This window comes from Mauremys reevesii, linkage group 11 (assembly GCF_016161935.1).
Source record: "Mauremys reevesii isolate NIE-2019 linkage group 11, ASM1616193v1, whole genome shotgun sequence".
In the NCBI taxonomy this organism is placed as follows: Eukaryota; Metazoa; Chordata; order Testudines; family Geoemydidae; genus Mauremys; species Mauremys reevesii.
The window spans coordinates 35,457,004-35,470,560 of NC_052633.1; the positions used below are offsets into that span (position 1 = coordinate 35,457,004).

The 13,557-nt window shown below is 36.3% G+C and overlaps 1 protein-coding gene across 4 annotated transcripts in view; it reads left to right on the forward strand.

The window, feature by feature from the left end:
• NFE2L2 (nuclear factor, erythroid 2 like 2) overlaps positions 1 to 10,545 on the forward strand; it is a 38,914-nt gene extending 28,369 nt beyond the window's left edge. Inside the window, exons 1-5 of one of the 4 annotated variants that reach the window (XM_039494473.1) lie at positions 565 to 1,799; positions 5,528 to 5,797; positions 5,988 to 6,083; positions 6,386 to 6,568; positions 8,829 to 10,414. In XM_039494473.1, coding sequence (XP_039350407.1) covers positions 1,785 to 1,799; positions 5,528 to 5,797; positions 5,988 to 6,083; positions 6,386 to 6,568; positions 8,829 to 10,022 — 1,758 coding nt within the window. In that variant the 5' untranslated portion in view covers positions 565 to 1,784 and the 3' untranslated portion in view covers positions 10,023 to 10,414. Of the gene's footprint in view, positions 1 to 564; positions 1,800 to 5,527; positions 5,798 to 5,987; positions 6,084 to 6,385; positions 6,569 to 8,828 lie in introns of those variants that run through there. The other 3 variants (XM_039494470.1, XM_039494474.1, XM_039494472.1) reach the window with 3 other exon arrangements.
• The last annotated feature ends 3,012 nt before the right edge of the window (positions 10,546 to 13,557 follow it).

Sequence of the window (13,557 nt, forward strand, 5' to 3'; positions counted from 1 at the left end):
AATCATAAGATTCCAGGGTCTAAGTATTTATTTAAAAATAAAACCAAACAACCAAATATTGAATCTTGTGATTAAAATCACAAGACTTGACAATGTGGTTCCCACACTGCCCAAACAAATCAGTCCTGCCCTGCAAAAAGTGGTGGGGTGGGGCTCAGCCATTACTATTGTTGCTGCTCTGTTCCCCTTTTCCGAATGAGCAAAAAGCTTCCAGTTCCTTCGCTTGCACTGGGCCCTTTGCTCTTCCTCCTGCCTAGTAGCTCAGAAGCTGCTCTGTTCCTCACTTCCCTTCCTCTCTTGTGATCACAGCTGCAGCTCTAGATGCTCCCTATCCACTCCTCTCACTTCCTGAAAAACAACTAGCAATGCCTGGGCTACTTTGCCCACTCCTCTCCTGTTGAAGGGAGCAGCAGTTCTCTCTCCTTATTTGAATGTTGTCCAAAGCTGGGGCTCCCTTCCCTCTGCTGAGTTCATAGTCTCTGTAAACGATCCCTGCATCTGTTGCTCCAACCTGTGTGTGTGTGTGTGTGTGTGTGAGAAATTTTATCTTGACATTTTTTTTCACACGTGACACCCCATCATTCTTTGCTATATCGTTTCTATTAATATTCCATTTGGGATCTCTGTTGCTAAAGCTGTCCCAATTTGTGTAGAGTTCTTTGTGACAAAAGATGTGACTCTGCTTAAAAAAACAGCATTAATGTGCCCTGTCAGAAGTGATTAGATAATAATGGTTTGTGAAAATTCCATTTGGGATGGTGGATTGTTTTCCAGGGTGACACTTATATCATCAGATGTTTCAATTTTATCATCTCTACCTGTAAATGTCCTGTGCTCCAAAAATTGAATTAAAATCCCCAAATCCAAACACAATGAGCAGTTTTTAAAATTACTGTTTTAACCACAAAAACTTTCCAGTCCATGAAAAAAACAAATACAACATGGATAGATAGATATAGAATTCCTCTCCTTTGTTTACCCTACTGCAAATATGTTTGCTTAAAAGCAATAAGAATTTTATAGTCAAACTTTGCAATCCAGAGTTTCACATAAAATATACAACAGACGACCCAGATGGCAAATGCTGATATGTAAATCTAAAACATGAAAATTTCCACTGGGGGCCAGATGGTGGCTTAATGTGAACTGTTTAACATTTTATGCTTATCTTATTAAAACTGCTTTTACTAGTCCAAAGCTGTGAAAGTTAGCAGTATGGTTTGGAAAAGACTCTGGAACAGCATATCACTAAATGAACAAAAAAGCAAACACTGAGCAGAAGGCAACGTTTACTGCAGATCCATGTCTGATTGGAAAAGGTGGTTCTTCCTCCATTTATAGATAGGTAAAGGAAAAGCCCCCAAAATCATTGTTAGCCTAATTTTCAAAGGTACTGTGCGCACACAGCTCCATTTGAAGCACGAAATAGTTGGACTATGATACCGAGGAATGTGACATACACATTGAATAACATAATGCTTTGTATTTTCCATTAAAACATTTTTTGAGGTGTGGAAATTGACTTTAGATTTTTTTTTTAAAGAACTAATCCTGCACCCTTAAAATCAGTTTTGCCCTTTACTTCAATGAAACCAGGATTGAACTATTAGCCTAAACTAGGGGGAAATATCCCTGATGGGAAAACTAGTTCAGATAACAGATTATTTTCCTAATACTGAGATGGCCCAGCTTCTTCCTTCAGCATTCTTCTTTTTAGCTTTTGCCGGAACAATTATTTCCTCTGACATGATGCAAGAGCTTACACAACTGAGGAGAGAGAACAAATGGCCACTTGTGAAGTAAGTCACATGGTGCACCACTAGAGCCCTTACAGTAAATGCCTTCTGTATTAAGGATGTGGTAAGCAGGGCTCTGAAAAGCAGCCGTGACGTGTGTGTACATGTACCATTTATAAATCTGATATGGAATTCTTAATACATTTAATTTAGTTTGGACATTAGTGTGCACCTGCTTTTCCCATCAGCACTTCCACTTGAACCTTTCTGGCTTAACATATCACACATATAAGTTTGTAGAAAATATGTTAGTTAGAAAATAATTCTTAAGGGTCAGATACTTATATTTAAAATAGCTTTAATCAAACCACTTTAGAGTAGATTGTTAGGGGTTTCCTATATTTTGACCTGATGCTTTGGAATAATGCCCAACTTCTGTATGTTTTGTTGATAATGGCAATAATACTCAAGTTATTGGTTTAAAATGTTAAAATACATATAGCATGTTTAAAAGGTAGTCTTCATTTAAATATCTTGCTAGTGGAAATTTGACATCTAAAATATCTTGAGTAGAACATGACCCTCCCCCATGAACAGAATTTGCTTGAATTTTTACTAGTGTTAAAAAGGATAATTATTTATTTAAGTTTCATAGCACCTTTCATTCCAGCGAACTCCAAAGCCCTTCTCTTTTACAGACTACATAGAATTAATTTTGTCTATTGAATCACCTCATGCACTTTTTAGGATAGGTGCAGCTTGTATAAGTAAAGTATCTCTGGGGGAAAAAAGCAACTGTGTAACAAAATATAGCAATACTGCACAACAGTTTTAGTTACACTCTGCACATCTGAATTCTAACTAACACTTTTGGAATGCAGTCAGGACACTGGGACTAATCACCCTCTTATGAAAAGTGGGGGATGTTTAGTGACCTCAGATGGTCAGCACTCTGACTTGCTTGTCCAAAAGACAGCAGCACTGGACCTCCATTATTATGATAGTGCATTCCTTCTAAATGATGCAGAAGATGATCGCTTACTGAGATGCCTAAACTGCTTCTTTGAGCAGCTGGAGTTTATTTGGAGGTCTCCCACCCAAGTACTGATCCAGATCAGCACTGCTTATTTTGATATTAGAAGCCCACAGCCTGAAGTGGTATTGCTGATGGCTTTAGGACAGTGGTTTTCAACTTGTGATCCATGGACCCCTGGGGGTCTGCAGACTATGTCTAATGGGTCCATGAAAGGTGACTATGAAAATAAATTTTCAGATCCCAGAAAAGGCATTCTGTTTTTCTGATCAATCAAAACTATGAATACTCCCACCTACAGGTCCGAAACCGAAATTGGTGATGTTAGCATATACGCCCACAGTTTAGCGCCCTTTCTCATGCTGTGTCAAATGTCATGCCAAGCACGTGCAACATTTATAGTTAAATTCTGTTCAGTCAGTTTTCAGTCTAAGACGTCTATAGTAGGGGACCGCAGGTTGAATTTCCAAAGGGGTCCGCACCTCTATTTGAAATGTTTAAGGGGTCCGCAAATGAAGAAAGGTTGAAAACCACTACTTTAGGAGATGCATTTTCATATTAAAGCTATGGGTTTCTCCTCTAAAGAGAACAAGGTGTACCTCCCACATTCTCTTTTTCTGATCAGTTTTGTTGTTGAAATTTAAACTAAAACTGATTAACAGTTCTGTAATTCCAGTGGCCTAGTCTATTGGAGACCAGGGAGAAATAGAACTCTGTTGATTTATCTCATTCCCACACATCATATGAGAAATGTTTTGAGTCACAATCTCTCATAGTGCCTTGTAAATCAATAATTCAGAAACGTGCCCTACAATCCAGATCCTGCAGGTTTATCCAAAACATATTGCAAATACTCTGACACTAAAAAGAAGTTTCAAATCTGCTACAAGAAAAGAGGATGAGCAGCTGGTAAACAACTGGCCTTTAATGAAGCCATACCATATTACAATATCTTCAGTTACTGCACAATTTAATTAGTACAGTTTACCCTGCCAATCTGGAGAGACCAAACCACTGTCTTGGACAGCCACTATAATAATTTCAGCTTCTTCATTGCTGGCCATAAAGCAGAATTTAATCTCTTACAGTTAGGTATATCAAATATGTATGTAAATATGTAGTAATGCATATTCTATATTACAAGCAGGTATTATAAATATACCAATTAATTAAAAACAATCAGTTCCTTAATAATCGGTAGCAATCCTAATTCCTTCTAACCCTAAGTATTGCTACTAAAGGTACAGAAAAGATTTCAGTGAAGAAAGCAAAGATTATTGAACTTATCTGTGTTTCAAAATGGACTCTCATAAAAATGTTGGCCTTAAACTTGTGCCCTAGTTGAAACTAGTTTATAAAGATAAGAGAAAGTTATTGGTTTACTATTTTGGCAAGGTAAATTATCCCAAGTCTGGGATTGCTATCTGAACTGGTACAATTTTGATTTAATTAAATGAATGCTGGTGTAATATTGCTGTTGTACTAACTCGAAGCAAATGCTCAGGACTAAGCAGTGAGTTTGCATGTGTCTACTATAGAAGTGTAGTTTTAAAAAATTTTCCTGAAACACACAGTTGCCTTATCTTTTCCATTCATATCACAGATATTAGCACTATATGTCCATAAACTATGTTCCATCATCTCAGTTAATTTCTTGGTTGATGATCTCTTGGGATGTTTGATTTTGTTCTCACTAAAATATACCCAAAATTTCAGCCTCTAAAAATTCTGAATATTTGAACACTAGAAAATTCATATTGATATAATTTTCATTAACTAAAAGGGAAAGGTATTAACCAAACAAAATTCATTGATCAAGTAGCATTTTCTAAATGGCGGAACTTAATTTAGTTCTATCCTGAGACGACACAGAGTTGCGCTTTCCAAATTAAATATGTATGGGGATATCTGACTTCAAAGGTAGTTGCCTCTTTATAAGCGCTCTCTCTATTAAGTGATAAGCCAGAACCACAATTGTCAGATTTGGTACCTATTAATTTATACAAACTGTGCTAATCCAGCTCTGGAACACTTTTGGTATGGTTGACCTGGTGTAACTGTTAAACTACAGATCTGTAATAATTATTGTTAATAATTGTGTGTTTAGTGCAAATTCCTCTAAGGACAATGGTAGTAAGATTGGTGACTTTGAAATTGTGTAGCCTCTAATGAATATTCATTTTTAATAGCATGAAGTAACAGAACTCTTTTTTTTTAACTTATATTTTATAATATATAGATAGTGGTTAATTGTCATTACTCGACATCTTACAATATATGTTTAATCAACTTTGAAATTTTATGCAATACATACAGAAAGAAATCACCCAGCTGATATTAAGTCACGTGTCTCTTAATTCTTCCTCTATCTATGCCCTTTTGGCTGGCTGACAAATGACCACATCTCGCAAACTGTATTCATTACAATAACCAACTGTAATGTGTTGATTATTGATGCGCTTTATGAGGAAACAGAGTGTGTGTGTGCGCGCATGCACACGTGCTTGCCACAATGAGAAACCAGCCTATTCACATTTTGTATATAAAACTGGGAGCTGTTTTAGAAAAAACAAAATCTATGGTTGGAACTAGAAGTAAACGTACATTTTGTTTAGGTGATTTGGTAGGCCTGAAAACCTCAGACAGTTACACAAGTTTAACTGTTTAGTACAGAATCACTATGCTTTATCATTTTAAACCAATTTTGCTGTAGAGGAGGTTGTCTTTTTTTAAAAATTATCTTCTTTCCTATCCACAGGACATGAACTTGATTGACATTCTTTGGAGGCAAGATATAGACCTTGGGGCAAGACGTGAAGTTTTTGATTTTAGTCAAAGACAGAAGGAGTATGAACTCGAAAAGCAGAAGAAACTTGAAAAGGAGAGACAAGAACAGCTCCAAAAAGAGCAAGAAAAAGCTTTACTGGCTCAGCTGCAGCTGGATGAAGAAACAGGTGAATTTATTCCCATTCAGCCTGCCCAGCACATTGAGTCAGACAACACAGGCATGCCAACCAATTTTTCAAAGGTAAAAAACAGTAATTTTTCGCTTATGCTGATCTATATCATGTATATGATATGTGTCTTCATTTCTCCTTCTTGTGAATAAGATGATAAAACTGCTGGTTACCTAAACTTAGTTTGTATTTGTAAGGAAGGAATCTTCACAGTCATCCAAAAATAAACTAATATTTTTTTCTCATATCTTTCCTACGTAGACTACACATATTTCAAAACCAGAAGCAGATGCCTTGTCCTTTGATGACTGCATGCAGCTTTTGGCAGAAACATTCTCATTTGTGGATGATAATGAGGTAAAATATCAACCTAACACTTAGTATAGTTGTGGGGTTTTGGGGTGGGGGGTTAGGGGGAGTGAATGATAACATATCTGTTCTTGCACAACTTATTTGCAGTTTTTTTAATTTCTATTATGATGAGTCTTAATGGGATATTTTCACATTATTGTACTATATGTTAGGCAAAATACAGTGATTTAGATCTATCTAATACTCTTTCAAGGGGACACGTGTGGATCTGTTATATAATGCAGAGAGCACCAAGAATGGCTTTTGCTTGATGCCTTACCGAGTAATGTATATTTATAAAATTCCAGGTTTTTTCGGCTGCATTTCAAGTGCTAGTACCCGCTCATATAGATAGCGACCCAATCTTCATTACTTCTAATCAGACTCAGCCACCTGAATCATCAGTCCTTCAATCTCCTGTCACTGATGTAGATAATATGGAAAACATAGAGCAAGTTTGGGAAGAATTACTGTCCATTCCAGAACTACAGGTAAGGGGTAATGTAAGCAGCAGCTGAAAGAATGGCAGAGTATTCTGGGAGAACATCTCCAAAGAATTCAGAACAATAACAGTGCAGTCATTCTTAAGGAATGGTAACAAGCCCATCAGGCTAGTAGCTGCAGGGTTTTTGTAAATCAGTGTACATTGAGCATCTAAAATATAATCAATCAAAAGCAATGTAAGAGGGAAGACTTCAAGAGAGGAGGGTTATTTACCTAATACTGTATGAAAATATATGCTGTCTTCCTGGCCACAATGTTTCTATTTTTATTGATTCTAGAGCTGGTTCTTTGTTAAATACAGAAACCTGTTACTGCACTGTCATGTTTGAAATTGTACCTGCAGAAATGTGAGGAACCTCTAAATTATGGTTCTTAAAGCAACCATTAGTCTATCCCCAAATACTACTCTAAAAGTATTTGTTATAATGTTTAACTTTCTATTATTTACATTAATATATTACAATATATATAAAACACAAAACAATATTGCATATGAGGTGGGGGTCAAACTTGGCATTTCTTGATTGTCTTTGCAACTAATATTAGAAACTTTAAAGTTGCATTTATTTAAATTTTGCATTTATCTTCCATCATGGGAGAAAAAAGCTTTTAAAATAATAATATTGGTATATTAGAGACTAGTTATGGCTGCTTGTTCTATGAAAACATTATTTGTATTTCAGTTACAATCAAACTCTGTTAGGTGCTGTACATGCAGTGAATATGTCAGGCTAAAAATCACTTTGCTCTTTTACTAATCTTAGCATTTCAGAGACTATCTTTACTGGAACTTCACCCAAATTGGACTGTAAAATTTAGACTGGTTTATTTTTAATTATTTATTTTAATGTTTTTCACAAGCACAAAGCTGCTGTTTTTTGGATTGCAAACCAATCAAAGGAATGCTTAAAAGGACACCGTCAATGTGAAAGCAAGTCAATTTAACAAAAATTAGTTAGAAAGCAGTATCAGGTACTACATCTGTTCTGACCCTATCTTCCTTTTGCTAATTTTTGTGTTTTTTCACAATAAATTTTCCTGTGGGTTTTTTTCCTTTTTTTTTATTTTTATTTTTATTTTTAAATCTTCCCTGTTGTTGTGCGAAAGACCCACACAACCAAAACGGGGAATTGAGTGACTATACAGGGGCAACAATGAAACTGACAATACAAAAAGTAAGCTTAAAAAAAGAAAAAAACCCTTAAATGTCACTATTATAATTCTGAGTAGAAGCTGAACAAATTTTCAGGGAGAAGACAGAGATTTAAGTTTAAGGATTAGTTTAAGGAGAAAAGAAAAAACCAAAAGATCTCACATCTGGTAAATCCTAGTTTAGGTATGATTTTATTTGTGATTGTTCAATCAGTGTGTGGCCCTCTTTAAGAGGACCAGAATTATTTTTGTAATTGACTAATTCTAAAAGGACAGAAGGCATACTTTGATACCAGCTTCCTTCCATAAATGTTAAGACTGCTACCCTGTTGGAAAGAACGTTGTTTTTGTAGCCAATCAGGGCCATCAAAATAATAGCCCTCAACACTTACTTTTGGTTAACATTAGTGTATGTGGGTTAAATTAATGTTTGTAAAGCCCCATGTTAGTACTGTTTTTTATTACATAGTAAATTAAATTTCTCTGCACCAAACAGCTGCTTCATTGAGTACCACCTAAAAGACCAGATCTCATAATCTATTCCATAGTTTGAAATTTAAGGGATAGTTGTTTGCTAATATCATTCAATAAATTGTATGCAGTGGCTTTGTTGGCTATATTAATACTAAATCTATTTGTATTATGGTGCTGCTTTAGGTGTATTCAGATTTGGCAGCAACAGGATCCATATTGACAATTTACTAGAGCAGGAGGGATGCATCTAGCTTCCATATAATGGGTGCATAGTGCAGCAAGTCTTCTCTTTGGTTTATTGGTATGATTTTGGGACACTACAGGTGCCAGAATGCTATGTTATCTACCTGGTGACTCTGCTGAGAACAAGAAGATTCATCCTCTGCTAGGACTTGTAGTCCCCAGAGACTGCCCCTTAGTAATAAAATAAGCACAGCAATGGGCAGTGCTATGACCACCCGAGTTGTTATATAACAATGCTTTAATGGCCATTTTATGTGTATATTGATCTCAGAAGGGCAATTTTAAATTTGTGGAATCCAGCAGCCATAGATATAGATGATAAAATATTTTGTGAATTTATTATTGATAAACTTATATTTGTAACATTTCTTCATCTAGTGTCTTAACATTGAAAATGATAACCTGGCTGAAGTAACCACTATTGCAAACCCAGAAACCAAGCCATCAGAGATTCACAGTAACTTCTACAACTCGTTACCCATTACTGTTAATTGCAATTCAGATTTCCTCAACACTTTTGAGGATTCCTTTTCTAACATCCTACCACCGGAAGACCTCAGCCAGCTGAGAGTGGCCTCTTTAGATACCACTTCATGTTTAAGCTCCAACTTTTCGGAAGACTTCTTCTCCACCTTTGTTGATCCAAAGGTGAATGGTGACACAGCAGCACCAAACATTGTCAACAAGTCATTTGCTGAAGTTCCATATGAACCTATTGATATTTCTGATTTCTCACGGTGTAAAGCTTTTAATGGTGACCTTCAGGGAAATGCACTAGAATGTAATGATTCTGACTCTGGTATCTCATTGAACGCACATTCCAGTACTGCATCACCTGAACATTCTGTTGAATCATCTGTCTTTGGAGATGCAGCTTTTGGATACAGTGATTCTGAAATGGAAGAAATGGAGAGTGCTCCTGGAAGTCTGCAACAGAGCAATGCTCAAATGTATTCATTGCAGTTCCATGATCCAGTCCCTCCTTCCCTAGGGCCAAGCACTCAAAAGTCTGATCTGCAATGTGTAAACACACCAAAGAGAGAACTACCTGCCAATCCAGGCCACCCCAAAGCTCCATTTACAAGAGATAAACCTTCACACTACCTTGAAGCTCATTTCACAAGAGATGAGCAAAGAGCAAAAGCTCTGCATATCCCTTTCTCTGTAGAAAAAATCATCAACCTTCCTGTGGATGACTTCAATGAAATGATGTCTAAGGAGCAGTTCAACGAGGCCCAGCTTGCACTTATCCGAGATATACGCAGGAGAGGCAAGAATAAAGTGGCTGCTCAAAACTGTCGTAAAAGAAAACTGGAAAACATCGTGGAACTGGAGCAAGACTTGGGTCATTTAAAGGATGAAAAAGAGAAATTGCTCAAAGAAAAAGGAGAGAATGACAAAAGCATCCGTCTAATGAAAAAGCAGCTTACCAACTTGTATCTTGAGGTCTTCAGCATGCTACATGATGAAAATGGAAAGCCTTACTCTCCCAGTGAATACTCACTGCAGCAAACAAAAGATGGCAGCATCTTCCTTGTTCCTAAAAGCAAGAAGCCAGAGACTAAATTTTGACAGGCAAGGAAGCTAACTGGCTTTGACAGAGCTAGTATTTTTATTCTAATAGCTTTTACTGTGATGTGAAATGCAGAATTGTCATTTTAAAGTGATTCTATGCAAATATATATCTAAAGTTAATAACTAGTATATTAAATACACAAGTTAAAAAACTATTAGTGCAATGCATATGTATGCAAAATGTGTAATCTCATTTTTCTAACAGTCAATATTTCCTTCTTTATAGCTCCACTTTGGCTAGTTTCTGTATGAGTGTAAATATTTAAAGACATCTTATTTATATACTATTTTATCTCATCTGTTATATTCATAGATTTATATGAAATAAATATATATATATATATGATATTAGCTGGCTAAATACAGTTGATCTTGCAACAAATTGTATTCAGACAATTTTTTAGAAATATAAATTGAATAATGTTCACCACTTTTCTTATATATTTTTATTTGCTTTACATTTAAAATAAAAACTTTAATTTAGTATACAAGTTGATAATAAAGTATACTATTTTGATTTGTCTTGATAGTTTGTGAATTTTTTTTAACTGCACATCATTCATGTTTACTTCCTAAATAGGTTATTTACTAACTTACAAACGTTCTTTTTTTTTTTTTTTTTTTTAACACAAAGGTGAGCCGTCATATAAACAAGCTATATAATTATTAACTTGAAATGCAGTATACAACATTGTCAGCATTACTAAGGCCAGGTCTATATACAGACCTATATTCGTATAACTACATTGCTCAGGGACGTGAAAAATCCACACCCCCTGAGCAACATAATTCTATCGACCTAACCCCCCATTTTCCCCATGTGGAGAGCACTATGCTGGCAGAAGAGCTGCTCCTGTTGACATACCTACCGCCTCTTGGGGAGGTGGATTAACTACACTGACAAGAGAAGCCCTCCCATTTGTGTAGAAGCAGCTTCACTTTAGCACTACTGTGGTGCAGCCTGCGCCAGTGCAATGTTTTATGTGTTGACCTGACTTATGGGTCATATAAATAATTTTAACTACCTTTTAAAGAGGTACTGTCACCTTTTAATGTAGAAATCTCAAGTCTAACACTAACATTTTTTGTTTATTTTTTGCACTTTGCTAAGTTTAATTAAACTAGTCTGATTAGTTTCACTTTCTAGTTCTGATGCTGTAGCACAGTGGTTCCCAAACTGGGGTTCGTGAACCCCTGGGGGTTTGTGAAATGTTACAGGGGGTTCTCAGGAAAAAATTCCCTAATGGCGGAAAGAGTTGTCCCCAGGGACCGTGGGCAGCACGGGGCCAGCAGCCTGGAGCCCCTGGACTTCCAAGAGCTAAGCAGATCAAAGCAAGCATATCTATCACACTGAGGAGATTTAAACTTCAAGACTCCTTATAAGAAATGGAAAAGTAGGTGAATATTTTTTGCTGTTTTTTTAATTAAATAGGCAGCTAGTACTGTTTTTAAAATTATGAAGAACAAGTTTAACCTTTTTTGTAATGTGCACTGTTTGCCTGTACTGCTCAAGACTGAATGCTTGTGCAGGAGGAACTCTGAGTTGGCTTCTTAAACACCTGTATGCTGTTTCACATCTGATACTCCTTGATGAAACATAGGAGCCTTGTCTTATAAAAGGATTATTCAAAGTGATATGAGCTAGGAAAACGAGATCTTGGAAGAGTGTTGCCGTTTTCATAATGTAATAAAAATACTGTAATGATAAAATAGTGTGTAATAATCCTGTCGTAAAAACAAATTTTATATTTCCAAGATCACTGCTTTTATAATAAAGGAGAAAATCCCTGGAAATACTGATTTTTATGAGGCGCTTGTGACATGACATTTTAGTGAGAGGGGTTCACAAGTTGTTAAAGTTTGGGAACCACTGCTGTAGCACAAAGCTGCAGTGTTTGTTTCACTACTGTAGAGAAATATCACCAGGCCACTGTGCTTCTTAAATTTTACCTCCTACAAACACTCATTCATATTAGATATTGTTCATTCTCTCCTGCCCATCTTTCCCGCCATTATGGACTCACCCTTATTCTCTCTCTCTCTCACTCACACACACACACAGATACCATTTTTTAAAAATAAGCTTAGTGCATTTAAACTGCAGAAGTGCTGTCAAGGCTAACTTCCCACTCTGGCACTTCGAGTGCAGAAGGTGGGGGGCTCCCAAGGATTCTAAAAATTAATACTGGCCACTCCAGGCTTGTATTAAACTTCCAAGGTTACGGCTTTTCTCTGACCTTGGATTGGTAGATGCTGCTACCACCCAAGCGCAGAACCTCTTTGAGAGCCCAGGAAGATGCACTTGGGAATTCCTTCCTGTGGGTCACCTCAAGCCTTATCACCCCCCTCTGGGGAAGAGCTGAGAAAGGGAAAAAGGAAATCAGCTGTTGCCACCAGCTAATTAAGCAACATGTGCACAAATCTCTTAAGACGCACAAATCCAATTCTTGTCTTAAAAAAGGTAAATATTATTATTATTATTAATTGAAAAAAAGAAAATACATCTGGGAACTCAGGCTATTGCTAGATTTTAAAAGAGCAATTACAAGAATTAAGCACCAAGAATAGCTTTCTTGAGGTCCAGCTGAAAGGTTACAAGCAAAACAAAAGCACCTGGGGTTCACCAAGAGGAATCCACAAGTCATAACGAAATAAAAGGGAAAAACCTAATTGCGTCTTCCTAGACACTTCCTGATCTACTTACATATGGGGTTTTAAATGAGTAGTTGCTAGGTATGATACTGATGATTTTTCATACCTGGTCCAAGCTTCTTACAACATAACTGCTGCCCTGTCCACCTCTCCCCAGGAGAACAACACACAGAGACAAAAAGGGAGTCTTGTTTCAAATTAAAAAAATTCCAGCCTTCCCGTTGGCTCTTTTGGCCAGGTGCCCACTCACTTCCTTTTACCTATGCATAGCAGTGAGACTTTTTAACTCTTTACAGATTGAGCAATTAGAGATCAGCTACTAAGAGGGATTTTATAGCTACTGCCTGGCTGGGTGTCCATAAAAGGGAGCTACCCTCCTCCCCCTTCATTTATTACAAGTGCCTTTTAAAATTTAGCATACATTTTTTTTCTTTAAAAATCAACATTCCATGTTTACACCATTATTTTGTCATTTGAGCATTACTTATTAAACAAATTATTGTAATTATTATAGGTATTTTTAATCCATTTAATTAAAACTTTATCTACATTACAAAGTTTTCAGTCCACAAATTCTGTAAGATTTACAATGCTTGTTCAATTACTATGTTGTACATTTCCTGACTCTTCAGTCAATAAGCATCATTTGTCACTGTTTTTACTTCATAACATCATAGAAAACTGTAGCACACTGATCACTTACATTACAGCTGCCAAATGAGTTCACTACTTGGGACTTATTGCTCTATTAAATAGAGAGCACTGTAGAGTTTGAAAGTATGACTTACAGAAAAATAAAGAATAGGGGCAAATAAGTAATATTTGATTATTCACCAACAGTTACATATGGGACTCTGATCACAGTGGTAAATATACAAAA